This window comes from Saimiri boliviensis, chromosome 1, assembly GCF_048565385.1.
Source record: "Saimiri boliviensis isolate mSaiBol1 chromosome 1, mSaiBol1.pri, whole genome shotgun sequence".
In the NCBI taxonomy this organism is placed as follows: domain Eukaryota; kingdom Metazoa; phylum Chordata; class Mammalia; order Primates; family Cebidae; genus Saimiri; species Saimiri boliviensis.
This window is the reverse complement of record NC_133449.1, coordinates 113,033,333-113,052,445: the sequence shown is the minus strand read 5'-3', so window position 1 is coordinate 113,052,445 and position 19,113 is coordinate 113,033,333. Positions and strand designations below refer to the sequence as shown.

At 40.8% G+C, this 19,113-nt stretch overlaps 1 protein-coding gene across 1 annotated transcript in view; it reads left to right on the top strand.

The window, feature by feature from the left end:
* LOC141581415 (uncharacterized) overlaps nt 1-14,422 on the top strand; it is a 578,148-nt gene extending 563,726 nt beyond the window's left edge. Inside the window, exons 17-18 of the mRNA XM_074386828.1 lie at nt 12,046-12,120; nt 13,435-14,422. Coding sequence (XP_074242929.1) covers nt 12,046-12,120; nt 13,435-14,085 — 726 coding nt within the window. The 3' untranslated portion in view covers nt 14,086-14,422. The remainder of the gene's footprint in view (nt 1-12,045; nt 12,121-13,434) is intronic.
* The last annotated feature ends 4,691 nt before the right edge of the window (nt 14,423-19,113 follow it).

The following is a 19,113-nucleotide window of genomic DNA, read 5'->3' as shown; positions in this document are numbered from 1 at the left end:
GTGCAGGGTGGAGGGCAGTGGTGCAATCTTGGCTCACTGCAAGCTCTGCCTCCCAGGTTCCAAAGATTCTCCTGCCTCAGCCTCCCAAGTAGCTGGGATTACAGGTGTCCACCATCATGCCCAGGTAATTTTTTGTATTTTTTAGAAGAGACAGGGTTTCACAGTGTTGGCCAGGCTGACCTCGAACTCCTGACCTCAGGTGATGGCCTGACTTGGTCTCCCAAAGAGCTGGGATGACAGGTGTCAGCCATTGTGCCTCGCCTTGAGCAGCTACTCTTACTCTTCATTCCTTACCTCCAGCTCAGATTCATGCTCCAGTCCCATACATCCAAATGATGACTGCACTGCTCAGATTCATGTTCCAGTTCCGTTGATTCAAATAATGACTGCACACGTCACTCTGCTATCTCACAGGCACTCCAAATTTAGCCTGTATACAGTGAAGTCCCCCTTCTTCCAATCCAGCTTTCCCTCCTGCCTCAGCTCTCTCTCTCTCCATCTGGAAGTACCACTCCTGCTTCCCCCCAGCATGTGCTGGGCATTCCCAATGGCTGCAGCTCCATGAAATGGCCTGCATCTGATCCAGTGCTCATGAAGAGGTTTCTATGCAGGTGCCCAGCGGAGGCCTTCACCCCTAAGCTCTAGCTGGATGCTAAAGGACAGGGTACTGCTCTAAATATCCTTTCTCTCCAGGCCATGTAGTTGACATTCCTCTACCACATGGTTAGTGTGGGGAGGGTCAAACCATCCCAGCCATCCGAACAGGACTTTATATTCTGAATGAGTCTCACCACAGGAATTCTGGGAGAACCATGTAGAGGTAAGGACACAGCTATGGCTTGGCAGGCTAACTAGCAAAGCCCACGTCCAAGTCTTAGTAGTTCCACATTCCTGGGCAATTTCCCGAACAGGCACAAGAGGTCAACAGGAACAACAAAGCATTCAGAGCAGCAGCTCCAGGTCAGAACTGTGGGGAAATACAGCCTGGAACTCAGCTTAGACCTACATTGGAATCTGTTGAGGGAGAAACCAGAAGTCTCTCCTGCTGCTTTCAGTAGCAATTATTCTGTGATAAGAAAAGCAATGGCATCATTTTAAAACATGACGATGATTAAACTCTAATATGTGTATTTACTTTGTTTGCATAGGTTTCTCCTAAAAGATCTGATGATAACTTTAGGAACTTTTATTTAGAAACACGGCCATACGCTGTGTAGGAGACCAGTTATTAAAGATGCTTTATAAATAAGAAATAGCTTACCAATGCTACGATTGCAACTGGAGCTGTTAGTTTTGTGACTTTAGAAAGAGCACAGAAATAACTGAAAATGCAGTTGCGTGTGGGATCATCCTCAAAGGATTTCCCTGGAATATTTTCTTGCTGAAAGAAGAAGAAAGTCAATATACATATTCATTCAAGAAAACTTCTTAAGTACTCTTACGATGGGGATGTTAAAATTGGTGCCCACATGTCCCTTAGAATAATCTTGCTGGGATAATATGTCTTTTAGTTCTAAAAATATAAACGGCAGGATCTTAAAATATTTTTGGTTTTGTGTAACCATAGGTGCTAAGGTGGCCCTGTGGCTATCATATGCCTGAAGCAGGAAGCTTTTAAGTTTTGATAGCATTTAAACAAATTTAACTTTAAATTGTTTTCTAATTCCATTCACAGAGTTCGTTCATATTTGTTAGGACTACTTACAAATATTCTTATTGTTTGCTGCTATAAAAACTTATCTTTTAAAATGACACATTTTGTTATTTGGATGGTATGTTTATTCCCCTTAGTGCACAAATTAAACAAAGCTGTACGTCAGCTCTTACTCCAGTGTGACCAATTTACAACACTCCTTACATAAGATGATTAGACACAACTTAGTGAAGACTTAATGGTGGATGATTTTGACTTCATCATGAAATCAACACAACTTCATAAGACATAAACAGAACCTCAGAGAAAGTGATACTTACTGAAAGTGGATGTATTGGCTCATCAAAAATAGCCAGAGATCTATTTGCATATCTATAAAAGAAGAATGTGCATTTAAGAGATTAATTCAGGAATGGTTAATATCTTAGTAAAGTATCTGCTGGGAGTAGGGCATGGAGGGTGGAGGGAGATACTTCTTGTTTGCTTTGGTAAAATTTGTTCACCAAAACAGTTGTTGCCAGTTTTTCTCCTGGATCCTGGCCTTCAGAGGGTTTCTTGACCTGTTATTCATCAACACATCACGTTCTGAACTGGGAAGTCTTTTCTACATTGATGAGCCAGACTTGCCTTTAAATACTCACTCCCGCTAACAGGCAATGGTAAGAAGCTATGTCTATTTTTACTCCTCTAACCTCATGGTGGAGTGGAACACAGGAACATTTTAGGAAGCAGTAGTTGTTGGCAATAAGGATTTTAGAACTTTTTAGAATCCATTAAGATTTCCCAAATCTTTCTTTCTATACTTTATGTTTGCTGAAGTAGTTTGAGTTACAGACTTAATTGCCTTTTCATTTTAAAAGAAGGCAGTCTTTAATGGACTTCACAAACTAACACATTATGTGATCATTTAGGAAAGCAGTGGTTCTCCTAATGTGGTCTGTGGACCCCTGAGATTCTGTAGGAGACCCATGATGTCAAAACTCGTTGTTGTTGTTGTTGTTATTACAGGGTTTTGCTCTTTTCCCCAGGATGGAGCACAGTGGTACAAACCTGACTCACTGCAGGCTTGACTCCGTGGGCTCAATCAATCCTCCTGCCTCAGCCTCCCAAGTAGCTGGGACAAAATGTCCATACCACCATGCCCAGCTGATCATTTCTTTTTTGTTTTTTTCTCTTTTTTGATAGATGGGGTCTTGCCACATTGCCCAGGCTGGTCTCAAACACCTGATTCAAAATAATTCTCCCACCTTGGTCTCCTAAATAGCTGGGATTACAGGTGTCAACCACCATGTATGGCCCAAACTGTTCTTACAAGAATACTAATTCAACCTGAGAAGCTGATTGAAAATAAAACACACAAATTATTTATTACTTTTTTTTTTTTTTTTGAGACCGAGTTTCACTCTTGTTACGCAGGCTGGAGTGCAATGGCACGATCTCAGCTCACCGCAACCTCCACCTCCTGGGTTCAGGCAATTCTCCTGCCTCAGTTTCCTGAGTAGCTTGGATTAGAGGCCCACGCCACCATGCCCAGCTAATTTTTTTTTTTTTTTTTTTTTTTGGTATTTTGAGTAGAGACGGGGTTTCACCATGTTGACCAGAATGGTCTCGATCTCTCGACCTCGTGATCCACCTGACTCAGCCTCCGAAAGTGCTGGGGTTACAGGCTTGAGCCACCGCGCCCGGCCAATTTATTACTTTTTAAAAGTTAAAAGACATTGATTGCTTTCTCCCTGTTCAACACTTGTAATGACTGTTTAAAAGCAAACGTGGGTAAAACTGATGCTTTCTCAGTATGAATAAGGGCAGTGGTACCAAATTATACCAGTATTCGTTCCACTCTTTACTGCCCCTTGCAGTTTTTATTAAAGAGCATGTTTCACTGAAGAATGTCCGTGATGAAACAGTAAAAATTAATGGTGTTACTAAATCTTGGCCTCTCTTTTTAGTATCCTAAGTAGAAAGTTCACATAAAGCGCTTCTGGATACTGAAGTATGGTCATGTTAAAGAAAAGCACTTGTGATTAAATTGTGAGCTGAACAAGCCAATTTTTCACAGAACACCATTTGTATCTGAAAGTATAACTGACTGTTATCCATACAATTAAGTCAAGTGAGTCTGTCATTTCAAGGAAAATAACAAGTATTTGTCTATAATAAAGCTAAAACTTTCAAGCTAAAAATCTGGACTTTGAAAACTCATACCTACTACTGTGAACTTGATGGCATCTCCCTATTTGAAGACATTTTTATAATGGTGGTCATACTAATGAAAGTGAGTTTTTGACACTATAAAGAAAACAAGTAGCCAGTGCATAATATTGTAAAAGCCAGTGAGGGGACAGATCCATTTATTGTACAAGAAAGATCAGTGACTATTAGTGAACGAATTCATTGATATGTACAATCCTCCTATGACTATTTTAATTAGTTAGCACTTCTGGAGTTTTGATGGGGTTAAAGAATACCCACAGTAACCTGATAGCTTTAAAAATACGCCTCTTTCCTACTATATATTTGCATGAGGCTAGGGCATCTTTTTACTGCTTCTTTACAAATAAATTGCAAACAAAGACATAAACAAATACACTTTGGAACCCTTAATAATTTAAAACAGTCTTACGAACCAAAAAACCCACAAGCGATTTACTGTAGCACTGTAAAATAGGCACTCTACAGCTTATAATGTCTTGAGTTATGACCTGACAGCATGTTTCGTATGACACAAAGTGATGAGCTGCAGTAACAAGACAGGTTTCAAAGAGCTCACCTGTGCTTTATGTTGTAACATATTGCCATGGTCACACTGTGGAGGAAAAAAAATGTTGTAAGAACTGATTACATAATTTGTTAGGTTTGAAGATATATTTCTAAAGGTGGGGGAGGGAACCCTCTCAGTGGCCCTGAAATCCTGTATTCAAAACAATATCCTGTGAGCACTTTTCTTTTGTTTTAGTCCTCTGGCTTTACAGCAAAAACAGGAGAACCAAAATGCTAGGCAAAAGGCTGATAGAAGACTTGCGTCTGCAGATGGTTCTTAGGTATAAATAATGACATATTCTCCCTGAGATTAGCCCTTCTGCCCATAGAACCTTTCATTCTGTGCAAGTTACTTATATCTATGTGTTCATATGCTTACATTTAGGCCAGACAGTAGTGTTTTGCTTTTTAAGTTGCTAGGCCCTGCATTTCAGCTGATTTAGTTCACCATCACCTACTCACCCACTTGTCATTATTTCCCTAAAAGCACAGAATGAATGTGCTTTATACCAAATAAAGTAATTTAAAATCACCTATGCATGATTAGCAGAAAATTTATTAGTAAACAGCATAACACATCCAAAAATCGATGACACTTGTAGCTCTCCTAAAATAAGCAGTACTAAACACACAGCGTAACACCACATCACACAATATTAATGACAGGTACTTCCACGTTAGTTTAAGGAAAATATGGATGAACAAATACAACTCTTCAGATGTATGTTACTGTGTTACAAAGACATCCACAGATGTTGTGTGTCAGGAAACAGAGGCTTTTCTTTGATAAGGTCTGTCCTTCCATTCACCCTCAACATTTAAAATGAGGCTGAGAATAATTTGAGAAGGCAAATTGGAGTTGTAAAAAGTAGGCCTTACAACATTATTAGCATCTAAGAGAGATATTTCTATAGTGCTTCCAACAGTGTCATCTCCAAATTGTAAGATCACAGAATTTGAAGTTACATGCTGAGAAGAACCACCGAACCTCACGTGACACTCCATGCACCGCCCATTTTACAGTTAAATGTAAAATTATTTATTACTTATTCTGGGATGGCTTATTTGCTAACTGGCTTTCCCTTTTACCACACAGTGTCTAAGATTAAAAAAATTCATCCTTAGGTCCTGAAAAATCCATATATCACTGACATCAGCTTCAACAACTGCCTGCTGAAAAGGGCAACCAAATGGCTGAACTAACAGTGGATGGCCGGGATGCTTTTAGCATACGGGGGTCTGTCACTCAGCCCTTGGCAACCTCGTTGTACTCACCATCCTAATATTTGGCTGAGATCAGGCTTGCTGACTGTGCTGTTATCCAGGAATATGGTGGAACACGAGCTGTATTTTCTATCAAGATGCCATGGAGGTATCTGAAGAAGAAGGAAGATAAAGACATCATGGAAGGATAAACTTACCCAAGTTTGGGTTTTTTCCCTTTGTCAAAATGTCAAACAATAAAGCATTAAGGTATTTTTCATACCCCGTGACCTGTCCGAGTGTGGTATCATGTGCAGCTCTATGGGAATCTCATTGGAGGCTCTTAATTGTCACAGATGATGTTTGAAAAATGGGTTATAAAATGCTGCCCTTGATATGACACTGATCATCAAACCTGGCAAGCCACTATTATAAATTCCCTTTATAAATAATGGGAAACATTTATAATGGAATTTCATGTTCTTTTTCTGATGCAGGAAAAAGCACTGAGATTTTCTATTTCTGTTATTCATTAACTGCAACAGAATATCATACATTAAATAATATTGACACAAGAGCATTTGATTGCAGTAAATGAAGACCTAATACTACATTTACTCCCTTACTAATCCTAAGTGTGTGCATTCAAGAGAGAGTGCCATGGAACCAGTGTGTTAGAGTCAGAGAGTGTGTGTGCCAGAGCTGCTCAGTCACCAAACAAGTGAGGGGCCATAGGTCTCCCTGGGCCTGTTTCCTTGTGGGAGGATGCAAAAAGTACTGCTTTAAGACTCTCTCACATCCACAAATCAGATGATGAAAACAACTTTTGGAATGTAACTTTCACTTCATGTTTACATAAGACTGCTATGACACTACACAAATGAGAACTTCTGAGAATACTCTGCATTCATTTCAAAAGTTAATTGATTTCATTCTTTAAGTTATTTGATGCACATTATGGCACATTCCTGCCTCACTCGTGCTGCTCTCTGTCTGGAATATTTATTCCTTTCCCCCTTGTCCCAGCAAGCTTGACCTCATCCACCTTCTGGGATCCCTTTGCCTGCAGCCACACCACAAAACAATTCTGGGTTTGCGTACTCATCAGTCTAATTCACTGTGTGTTGCATGCTACAATTGCCTGCAGGGCATCCCCCTCATGAGAAAGTGAGCCTCTCCAGGAGAGGGAGAACCCCTTCTCTCCTACATGCAGCTGCTGAGCACAGAATGTCGGAGAAATTAAGGAGTTCAATAAGAGCTTGACCAATATTCAAGTCAGTGAAAATTTGGAAAGTAAATCTTCCTACAGATACAAATGAGTGAAAATTCATCCACAGTGCTATCAGAGATATGACAGTGAACCTTTTGAGCCCTGTGGAAAATCAACTATCTCTAAAATACTTTAAAAATATCTATTCATTTGTTGAGAGTGCGATAGTCAATACGGAAACTGCCTCAATTATGTTAAGTAAATGTTCCTGCTGGGCAAGTGAGGTGGTTTACTCCTGTAATCCCAGGACTTTGGGAGGCTGAGGTGAGTGGATCACACGGTCAGAAGTTCAAGACCAGCCTGGACAAGATGGGGAAACCCCATCTCTACTAAAAATACAAAAATTAGGCAGGTGTGGTGTTGGGTGGCTGTAATCCCAGCTGTTCAGGAGGCTAAGGCAGAGAATTGCTTGAATCCTGAAGGCGGAGGTTGGAGTGAGCTGAGACTGTGCCATTGCACTCCATCCTGGGTGACAGATCAGGACTCTATCTCAAATTAAAAAAAAAGAAAGTGTGAGAGAGAGAGAAAGAGACAGAGAGAGAGAGAGAGAGAGAGAGAGAGAGAGAGAGAGAGAGAGAGAGAGAGAAAGTGCTCTTGCCTAAAAATAATCCCAGTAGCCAAATGCCAATCACCAAATAGTTGAAAAGAACAACAGCTTTATTTAAAACCACAAAATACTGATTATTTTAACTGGAAAAAAAAAAACTAACTCAGATGAGTTTTCCTTCCTCCTCTTAATATGCTTGTTTGCATCACGTTATCACACTCTTCCATTAGGGTCTCTCGTAAACTCATTAAAGACACAACAGGGCTGGATCTACTACTAATCAGCCAGTATGAAAAAAAACGCAGGGTACAGAGAAGATCTCGTGGTTGTTTATAAACCTATGCTGCATTTAAACATTGCCAGTAGCCAATAATCCGAAGTATCCATACAGTCCAACAGCATTTTGCTGCTTCAGATGCTTTGCACTGCAAATTCACTTCTTTCTTAACCAAAATCCAAGATGTTTTTGAACAACATTACTATTTGAAGGACCAAATTACCCTTTAAGATAGAAATGTTTTAACTCCAGCTGAACTCTTATGTTTCTTAAGCTATTCTGTGATAGATTACATTAACAGTGTTATGTGATTATATGTGTATACTTTTGTTGTCTCAAAAACAAATACGGCATAAAAAATAAAAATGGACTGATTCCGATACTTTCATTCAAAGGGAAAGAAGGTATCCCTTAACGTCACTACTGTTGAGGTAGTGCAGCGTAATACTTTAAAATAAGAAAAGTCAATTCTGAGGAAAATTCCATACATGAGAATATAAAGAACAGGAATAATGCACCAAAACACAGACTAGTTGGTACAGCCTCAGGTGAAATCTGTCCCCGTTTTTTTGATTTAAAATTTCCTATCACTCACTGTGACCTCCACCTCCAAGTTCAAGCAAGTCTCCTGGCTCAGCCTCCTGTGTAGCTGGGACTACAGGCATGTGCTAACACGCCTGGCTAGTTTTTGTATTTTTAGTAGAGATGAGGTTTCACAATGTTGGCCAGTGTGGTCTTGAACTCCTGGCCTCAAGAGATCCACCTGCCTCAGCCTCCCAAAGTGCTGGGATTACAGACATGAGCCACCACACCCGGCCCTCGAGATCACGGTTTTCTCCCCACTTTTTATAAGACATGTTATAGATGTTTTTAAAATAACTAATGACTTTTAGCTAACTTGAAAATTTCCAATACTTTGTGTGCTAACAAAATCGGCTCCATCTATGTTGCACAACAATGGGACCACATGGCAGGTATGGAGTTTGAATAGAGTTACTACACAAGGCCTGAGTGGAAAAGTGTAATATGCTTATAATAGGTATAACTAGAAAATTGTCTGAATTAAGGTCATAATTATGTTCCATTAAACTTAGATTTACACTTACATATAGGTTCTAAATGTGGGTTAAATATGATGGATTGACCACAAATTTATTTTCTCTTCCTTGTGAAATCTCATGAGAGTTAGTCATAAAATAAACATTATACACAGAACCAGGAGACAGGATTGACAGCAGATGATTCTGAGTCAATGTTGCAAGGTGGCAAGCAGATAGAGGAGTGGTAACTGACATAAAAGCACAACCCTGGTGCCCACAGGGAGTGACATGAACAGAAACAAGCAATGCCGTGTATTTTGAAGAACCCAACACAGTCTCCGAAATCATAGCACATGGTACCTGGGAAGGTAGGGTGAAACACAACAGAGCCAGCAAGGTCAATAGTAAGTTTGTGGTTAGAACCGCAGGTCCACCTATCCTCTCATCTTAGAAGGAATGTGGATGTGTATTCCCTGGATATATTACACCTGAAGGTTTCTGAGCTCAGACCCACCAGGGCTGAATCCTGGGAAATGGGAGCAAATGGCACACACAAAGGGAAACTCCACCTTGCTTCCCAACCCTGCTTCCAGAAAACCAGCAGCCATGCTTGGACTGCCCAGGCAATATCACAACCAATTTAAATTTAACTTAAAAATCAGACAGCCTTAAAAATGGGCACAGTAAGTTAAAGACTTTCCTGCATAAATCTGACACTTAGGAAAATAGAAAAGAGTTAGAAAATTCACCAAAAAAGGATCATGCTAACAGCACTGGGTCCCTGTTACATTTCTAAGGAATCATGACAGATCGACTTTTAATTTAAACAATTAATTTCTTAACTTTTCGAAAGTTTACTTACAGAATATATGCGAAAGCTTCTCCTCTTTTCTTGCACTAAAGGTAAAAATATATCTAATCAATTTTGGTATAATAAAATACCATAGAATAAAAGTAGTTGCTAATTATCCGATCATCACTATATAAAACAAGATAAATCTGATTATTGCTATATAAAAAATCAATTAAAAATTTTTAATTTAAACAAAATTTAACATTTAAATAATCTGGCATGATGAATCTCTGAGTGTAAAATTTGAAAACACAGTTTTACTTCTTGACCTAACAAATATTCTATTACGTTCAAATGAAAGAATCCTTGTGTAGATAAGGAAAGGCAAAACAAATTAGGGAATGTCTGTGATTACATTTCAACATCGCACGCTGAAATGTAATCCCCAGGTTTTGAGGTGGGGAAGTCTTTGGATCACGGGGGCAGATCCCTCATGAATGCATTAGTTCCATCCCCTTGGTGATTAGTGAGGTCCTGCTTTGAGTTCATGGAGGATCTTTTCGGGGTTTTGTTGTTGTTACTGTTGTTGTTCTGAGACGGGGTCTCACTCTGATGCTCAGGCTGCAGTACAGTGGCGTGATTATGGTTGACCACAGCCTTGACCTCCTGGGCTCAAGTGATCCTCCCACCTTCCCCTCCAGAGTAGCTGGGGGTGCAGGCATGCACCACCACATCTGGCTAATTTTTAAATGTTTCATAGACACAGGGTCTCACTCTGTTGGCCCAAGGTGGTCTCAAACTCCAGGCTCAAGTGATCTGCCCATCTTAGCATCCCAAAGTGCTGGGATTGCAAGTGTGAGCCACTGCACCTGGCCTGATCTGCTGATTTAAAAGCCTGCAGCACCTCCCACTCTCTCTTGCTCCTTCTCTCACCATGTGAATGATGACTTCACCTTCCACCAAGATCATTAGATTCTTGAGGCCCTTGCCAGAAGCACATGCTAGCACCACACCTCCTGTACAGCCTGTAGAACCGTGAGCCCATAAAGCCTCTTTCCTTTATAAATTATCGCGTCTCAAGTATTCCTTCATAAAAATGCCAATATCTGGGACAGATGAGAAATTTCGCTAATAAAAACGTTTACCTATTGTATTTCTGAACCACTATGCAGCAGTGTTTTCTTTTCTATTTACACATAGCTTACTTTCATTACCAGGATCTAATAGCTGACAGCTCTAAGAACCAGTTTCTGGCCAGGAGTCAATCGTGAGATGCGCTAGAATATCTGGCAGCATCCCAAATGACTTCTCGGTCATCTAGTCATACATTACTGATAAAATAAATGGGTCTTTACTCAACTGAAAGGTAGCCTACCTTAAACTTAAATGTCAAAATGAGTATGCCAACCTAACTGAACAGGGTATCCTCAGCACACACAATCATTTTGTTCTACCAATGTCCAAAGAATAAAAGCTCCAAAGAGGGACTTGGGCCACACTTTCTTCCCTACAATACCTCCTCCTTTGAAGTTGAATTGGTCTCATTGACACACATTTCTAACCACTGAAGTGACAGGGGCAGGGGATTGGTTTTCTTCTACTTCCGTACATTCTATGTGTGAGAAGCCCATGGCTCTTGGAAGAAACTGAGAAATTTAAGAATCCTAACCAGAAATTACTAGCTCAAGTCAGACAATGTCCACACAAACTATGAAAATGTAGGTGAACGACCCCTTTCTCTTGTGCTGTATTAGTTCTGATGTTATTCTAGAACCCACAGTTCTTGTATTCTTGTTGTTAAAATTAACTGAAAAACACGGTGTATGGCTTTTTGAAAATAGAGCAAGATAACAGAACATTATGAAACATAAGCAACAGTACAGAAAAATCCTACAGTTCTAATTCTCATCCTAAAACAGGCAGGATATGGAAACTTTACACTAGTTTCACACACTAAGGCTAATATGGAAAACAGCACAGGGCATGTTACGTTTCTATTACATTGCAATGAAAAAGTTGTAGCATCCACTTGGATGTGACTGTGGTTAGAGCACTGTGAAAAAGGAGGCCAACATCACAGATCCAATCTAGAACAATGGATTCTTTTGATTTGCTCAAGTGAAATCCAAGCTGTGGCCTAAATCCTATCAGTCATTATTAAAACATACTCTTTAGAGCAAGGGAAAAATGTCAAAGACGTATGAAGAAAAAGGCATAAATCCGTGACTACTACACTAAATCATGTGGCCAATTAATTGTGTTGGTGAAAATGTCACCAAATGTGTAAACACAAAGTCTGTATGTTTCCAAAAACAGTGACAACTAAAGGAAATTATATCACATGTGAAAATAAGACAAGTAAATCTATGAAAAGTTGAACATTTTTAACTAATATCTGAGTTTCTCTAAATACTCTCTGTTATATACAAGACAGAAAATGTTTAGGTTTTCTTTGAAAGCAGAAATAATATTGTCTTACCACTCATTTGATACTTTCTCAGGAAGAGTGTGCTTGCCCTTGGACGGTCAGAAGCAAGACCTTTAGAGGAAGAAGAGGAAACACTGTCCTAAGTGAGGTGAGTACAAAAGATTCTTTTTAAAGCGACATAGCCATTTTAATCACTTTTACAGTCTTGAGAAAAGCTTTTAGTAATAAATGTCAAGAAAATAAAGGCACCAATGTCCCAATTCTACTGGAGAATACAAAAATCACAGAATCTCTCCATGCATGTGGAGTAAAACCGGGCTGGGACTGGAACTTCTTTTTCAAACTTGCACCTAAATAAACGGATGCAACTTTCAGATGAATCACATATATGCCTTCCTCCCTCTACTTATCAAATATAACCACCTTCCTCTAGGCTGCTATTACCAGCACATTTCAGGGAAAATCTGAAGCAGGATGAGATGCTGTGGTCAATTACTGTGGTCAGACACCAGCTCAATATTTCAAATGTCTTAAAACAAAGAGCTGTCTTGGGCAAAAACAATTTTTTAAACAGACAAAGTCTTACTCAGTTGCCCAGGCTGGAGTGGTGCAATGGTGAGATGGAGCCAGCATAACTCCCTGAAGGCTCAAACTCCTGGGCTCCAGAGATTCTCTTGCAGCTGGGACTGTGGGTGTAAGCCACCATAACCGGCTATTTTTTAACCATTTTTTTGTGGAGACAGGGTCAAATGAGACACACCTGTAAATGTGTTATCAATCCTCAAAAATGAAATGAAGAGTCTATTTTGGGCTGTCATCAAACACTACCCATCTTCTACCTGGTGTGTGAAAGCACTCAGAGGCTTACTTTACGCCACCAAAGACGTTCAAAAGTCCTTTCATGCTTTGTGTATAAAGGCAGAATTCATTCATATACTATCTTTGTTCATTCTTTCACCATTTTTTTAATATTCTGAGAGAACGATATCTTTCAGCTACAAAAGTCACATTCATCACGAAGCTTAATTATTCTAACGTTTAAATAAATTAAGAGACCAACCAAAGTAAACAGAAGAGCTATAAGACACTTCCTCTACAGCAATGAAATCTGTAGCATGCGTTTTCTATTTGGAAAACTTAGCTTTCATCCAGCCTGGGGCTGAGAAAGGGGCCACAACTGGGCATTGGGGTAGGGAGGAAGAAAGAAACCACCAGACGCAGCAGGGAAAAAGCATGAAGGGTGGGGGCCGGCACGAGGCAGGGCCAGTCCTCCTGCCTGGTGCATGGGCCTGGGAAAGCTGGCTAGGGCCAGGACCGAGGAGCCCGAGGCCATGGATACCTCGGGTGGGTTGGGGGGAGGAATGAGAACTGGTATGAGTGTCAGCCAGAGGCGTGCCTGAGGGCAAACAGCATCATTCATTGCCTTACCTTTGGGCATCTCCTGGTCCCTGATGTGCTGCAGGTCATGGCCGTCACCGGCTCCCAAATCCCGCAGGGCAGGCTCCACAGCAGTACGGTCTGGCGCTTTCGCCACCTCCCTCTCATTGATGTTATGGCTGCAGATCGGTTCTGCCCAGTGCACCCTGTGCTGGCTCTGCTTGGGTCTGGCATTGGGGAGCACCGTGATCTCTCTGCTCGGCCTCTGCTCCTCTCTGCCTTGGTCTGCACTTGTGCTCCACACTGCCTCGTCGAGGTCATAGCTGCCGGACACCGCCCCACACAGCCAGCACGGGCACCAAATGGGTCTGGCACCGGTGTTGGACTTGTTCCTTCTGTGTTGGCCTGGACCTTTGCTTGCCACCGCCCCATTGATGTCAGAGCCGAAGGACAGATCCTCAGGCCACCTACGCAGACCTCGCCTGCGTCTGCCTCTGCCTCTGGGGCACAAACAACAACTCAGCGTGTTCCCCATGGGGCACCTTGGGTGCGCTCCAGCAACTTGGACCTTCCCTTGCCTCCCGGTCCGCACAGTTCAGCACTTCACCTCTTTGAAACACAGGCACGCTGGCAGGGCCAGCCCCTGGCTAGGGGGCCGCACCCCACTGACAGCTCACTCCCCGCCTCAGCTGCCTCCCCTGAGATGACTGGTCTGAAGGGAACCTGCTTGATTTAAAATGGGTCTAGATACAACAAGCCTGAGAGCGGAGATTTCGGAGAAGACAGCGCAGAGGGAGTTCCTCCTTCCAGTGTTTTCTACCAACTGAAGGAGGTTGCCCTACCAACCTGGTGCCCAGGAACCAATCAGGCACAGTCTCCTCCACGAGGCGCCCTACCCACATTGTGATGGGGGAGCCCAGGCACGTGGCTCACCAGGCCCCACCCTGTTGGCAGCCCCGCCCCTACCTTTCATTCATTGCTGGCTGCTGGGAGCTTTCAGGTTGCTCCACTGTGATGACGTTCCTAGAGATCATCACCTTACGATGAATTATATTAAAATGACTGTAACCCTAGTGAATGTTTACTGAGTGAATAAATTCCGTATTGTTTCCACAGCATGAACCAAGACCTTGGGCTGCCATGGGGTCCTCGGGCTGAATTGAACTCTGGCAGGGGCAGTCCCCTCACTCTCGATTGATCAGAAGGCTGCATGTGCTCTACATGTTAGAAGTAACCCTGTGAACTGGGAAGTCCAGACTCCAAATGATTAGTAACATTTGCTTTGAGTTTTTAAAAAAGCTTTATTCGTCTAACAGTTGGGTTATTAAAAGGTATCCCCGTAAAATAAGGCACTTTGGCTTTACTTTCTATAAACAGTTTCATCGAACACTGACTGTCACATCAGAAATCAATGTGTTCTGATTTGTCTGTGTTATCTCCAGAATCAGTTTTTTTTTTTTTTATCTTCAATTAGTCTCAGTGTGGTATGTAAGAGAATCAAATGTTTCTATTATCTCAAAAGCATGTTCCCTATTTGATTATTTTTTCATAGAACCCAGGTCTCGCCTTGTTGCCTGAGCTGGTCTCAAACTCCTGGCCTCAAGCAATCCTCCTGCCTCAGCCTCCCAAAGTGTTGGGATTATGGGCGTGAGCCAGCACACCAGGTGTGAAAATCTATTTCCTAAGGAGTAATGTAGAATACATAAAATTCTTAAATATACCACAGCCTTCTGCAACTAAGCCAAATTCTTTAAAAGTTCTATAATATTTAAGATTCAGTATACTGTATTTCAACCTCCCGTAGAAACAATGTATTAAATCTTAGAATGCATGTGCCATAACCTCACTTTTATGACAATTAGCGAAATATTTCATGAGCTTGGTAGAATAACTTGAAATGAAGTGGTAAATTAAAAAAATTAAAATACATATCCTGCATTTTATTCAATGATGTATGTCAAAGATAGTAACCTACACTAAAATATCGAATTCAATTAGAAGATGTCTCAAGCCACAAGATTTAACAGTAAACAACATTGGGTCTAGGAAACAATCCCCAGCTGGTTCTGGGAAGCTCTAGCCCTGTGTGGTACTATGCAATAAAAATAGCGTCTCTTTTCACATTCAGGGTTGGCTTATCCCTGAAGGTAGGATGGAGTCAGTGTCACTGCACCTTCATGACCCATCGTATTTACCACACTTTGCATTTCTTTCCTAAGATAAATACACATCTTTTTTGGAGAAGACAGAGCACTACGTGATATGAAATACTAACCAAATAAGCACACAAAGAACAACACAGATCAATAATAAAAACATTCAACTGCTGAAACACAGAAACATTAAGACATCTCAGTTTTCTTTTCCCAATGCTTGCAACACCCCCATCCATCACCGTATGAAAACATGGGAAACAGCACATAGTATGACATGGGAAAGTTACATCTCGACACCATGGAAAACAGTTTTAGAGCTCAACCTTAATTTTCTACAGTTTCTAGCCTAGTAGCCAGTAGGTATTTTTCCCGATCCTCTCCCTCCTTCCAGTCTCTACCCTCCAGTAAGGACTAGAGTGTGTTTTTCTTCTATATGTCTTCACATCATTTAGCTCCCACTTATAATTGAGAACATGTGCTGTTTGGTTTTCTGTTTCTGTGTTAGTTTGCTAAGGATAAAGACCTTCAGCTCCATCTAGGTTTTTGCAAAGGACATAGTATTATTCTTTTTCCTAACTGCATACTATTCCATAATATATACATACTAAATATTCTTTATTCAGTCTACCATTGAGAGGCATTTAGATTGATTTCACTTTTCCTATTGTGAATAGTGCTGTAATGAATATACACGTGCATGTGTCTTTACCACAGAATGATTTCTATTCTGTGGGGTATATACCCAGCAATACGATTCCTAAGTCGAATGGTAGTTCTGCTTTTAGGTCTTTGAGAAATTGTCACACAGTTTTCATCAATGGTTGAACTAATTTATCCTCCCACCAACAGGACATAGGTATTCCTTTTTCTCTAAAATATTGCAGCATCTGTTATTTTTTGACTTTTTAGTAATAGGCATTCTAACTGGTGTGAGATAGCATCTCATTGTGATTTTGATTTGCATTTCTCTAATGATCACTGACATTGGGCTTTTTCTCCTATGCTTGTTCGCCACAAGTATGTCTTCTCTTGAAAAATTGTTCATGACCTCTTTTCACTTTATAATGTTTGTTTTTTCTTATAAATTTGTTTAAGTTTCTTATAGATGCTGAACATTAGACTTTTGTCAGCTGTGGTTTGAAAAAGATTTTCTCTCATTCTATAGGCTGTCTGTTTATTCTGTTAATAGTTTCTTTTGCTGTACCGAGGCTTTTAGTTTAATTAGATCCCATTTGTCAATTTTTGCTTTTGGTATCGTCATCATAAAATCGTTGTCTCTGTCTATGTTGAGAATGGTATCGCCTACATTGTATTCCAGGATTTTTACAGTTTGGAGTTTTACATTTAAGTCTTTATTCCATCTTGAGTTAATTTTTGTAAATGCTGTAAGGAAGGGGTCCACTTTCAATCTTCTGCATATGGCTAGCCACTTATCCCAGCACTCTCTATTCAATAGAAAATCATTTCTCCATTGCTTGTTTCTTCAGTTTTGTCAAAGATCAGATGATTGTAGGTATGCAGCCTGATTTCTGGGCTCTGAATTCTTTTCTATTGGGCTATGTGTCTGTTTTTGTACCAGTACCATGCTGTTTTGGTTACTGTAGTATAATCTGAAGTCGGGTAACGTGATGCCCCCACTTTTGTTCTTTTTGATTATAATTGCCCTAACTTTTCAGTCTCCTTTTGAAATTGAGATGTTACAAACCATTCAAAATATCAAGGAATTCAGGAGCTTGTTTTTCAAACAATTAATAAAATAGACCACTAGCTAGCCTAATAAAGAAAAGAGAGAAGATCCAAATAAATACAATTAAAAACAACAAAAGGGATATCGCCACTAACCCCAAAGAAATACAAACAACATCAGAGTATATTATGAACACCTGTATGCACATAAAATCGAGAAAAATTTGATAAATTCCTAGGACATATGCACCCTACCAAGACACAATGAAAAAGAGATTGAATCCCAAAAAAGACCAATAATGAGCTCTGCAATCTAGGCAGTAGCAGTTTATCAACCAAAATAAATCCCAGGGCTAAATGGGTTCACATCTGAATTTTACCAGATGTATAAAAAAGAGTTGATACCACTTCTGCTGGAACTGTTCAAACAGTGAGAAGAAACTCTTCCCTAACTCCCTCTACAAGGCCAGCATGATCCTGATACTGAAACCTGGCAAAGATACAATGAAGAAAGAAGATCTCAGGCCATTATCTTAATGAACATAGATGAAAAAATCTCAACAAAGGCCAGACGGGTTGGCTCACAGCTGTCATCCCAGCCCTTTGGGAGGCCAACGCAGGTGGATCACGAGGTCAGAAGATCAACATCATCCTGGCCAACATGGTGAAACCCCATCTCTACTAAAACACCAGAAAATTAGCTGGGTGTGGTGGCGCACACCTGTAGTCCCAGGTACCTGGGAGGCTGAGGCAGGAGAATTACTTGACCCTGGGAGGCGGAGGTTGCAGTGAGCAGAGATTGTGCCACTGCACTCCAGTCTAACGACAAGACTGAGATTCTATCTCAAAAACAGGAAAGAAAAACCTCGACAATATACTGGGAAACCAAATCCAGCAACACATCAAAAAGTTAATCTGCCATGAACAAGGAAGCTTTATTCCTGTAAGGCTGGTTCAGCATATGCAAATCAATAAATGTGATTCTTCACATAAAGAGAACTAAAACCAAAATCCACATGGTCATGTCAAAGGATGCAGAAAGGCTTTCCATAAAATTCAGCATCTATCATGTTAAAAATCCTCAAAACACTAGGGATTGAAGAAACATCTCACAAAATAGTAAGAGCCATCTATAACAAACCCACAGCCACCATCATAGTGAATGGGCAAAAGCTGGAACCATTCCCCAGAGAACCAGAACAAGACTAGGATGTCGACTGTCATCCTATTCAACACAGTACCAGAAGTCCTGGCCAGAGCAAGCAGGCAAGAGAAAGAAAGAAAAGCCATCCAACCAGGAGAGAGGAAGTGAAATATCTCTTTTCACAAACAATGTAACAACATGATTCCATACCTAGAAATCCCTTCAGTCCCTGCCCAAAGGCTCCTAGAACAGATACATAACTTCAGGTGATTATCAAGTCTCAGGATACAAAAGCATTGTACAAAACGTGGCATTTTTTTCTCTCCAAGGTTATGGAGAAAAAGGAACATGTATATCCTGCAGGTGGGAGTGTAAATTAGTTCAACCACTGTCAAAAACTAGGTGGCAATTCTTAAATGGTATTCCTCAGTGGCATTTCTATACACCAACAATGTCCAAGCTGAGAGGCAAATCCATTCTGCACCCCCACTCGTAACAGCCACAAGAAGAACGAAATACCTAGGAATACAACTAACCATGGAGGTGAAAGATCTCTACAGTGAGAATCAAAAAACACTGCCGTAAGAAATTGGAGATGATGGCTGGGCACCGTAGCTCTTGTCTGTAATCCCAGCACTCTGGGAGGCCGAGGCAGGCAGATCACCTGAGGTCAGGAGTTCGAGACCACCCTGGCCAACCTGGAGAAATGCCATGTCTACTAAAAATACAAAGTTGGCCAGGTGTGGTGGTGCATACCTGTAATCCCAGCCACTCGAGA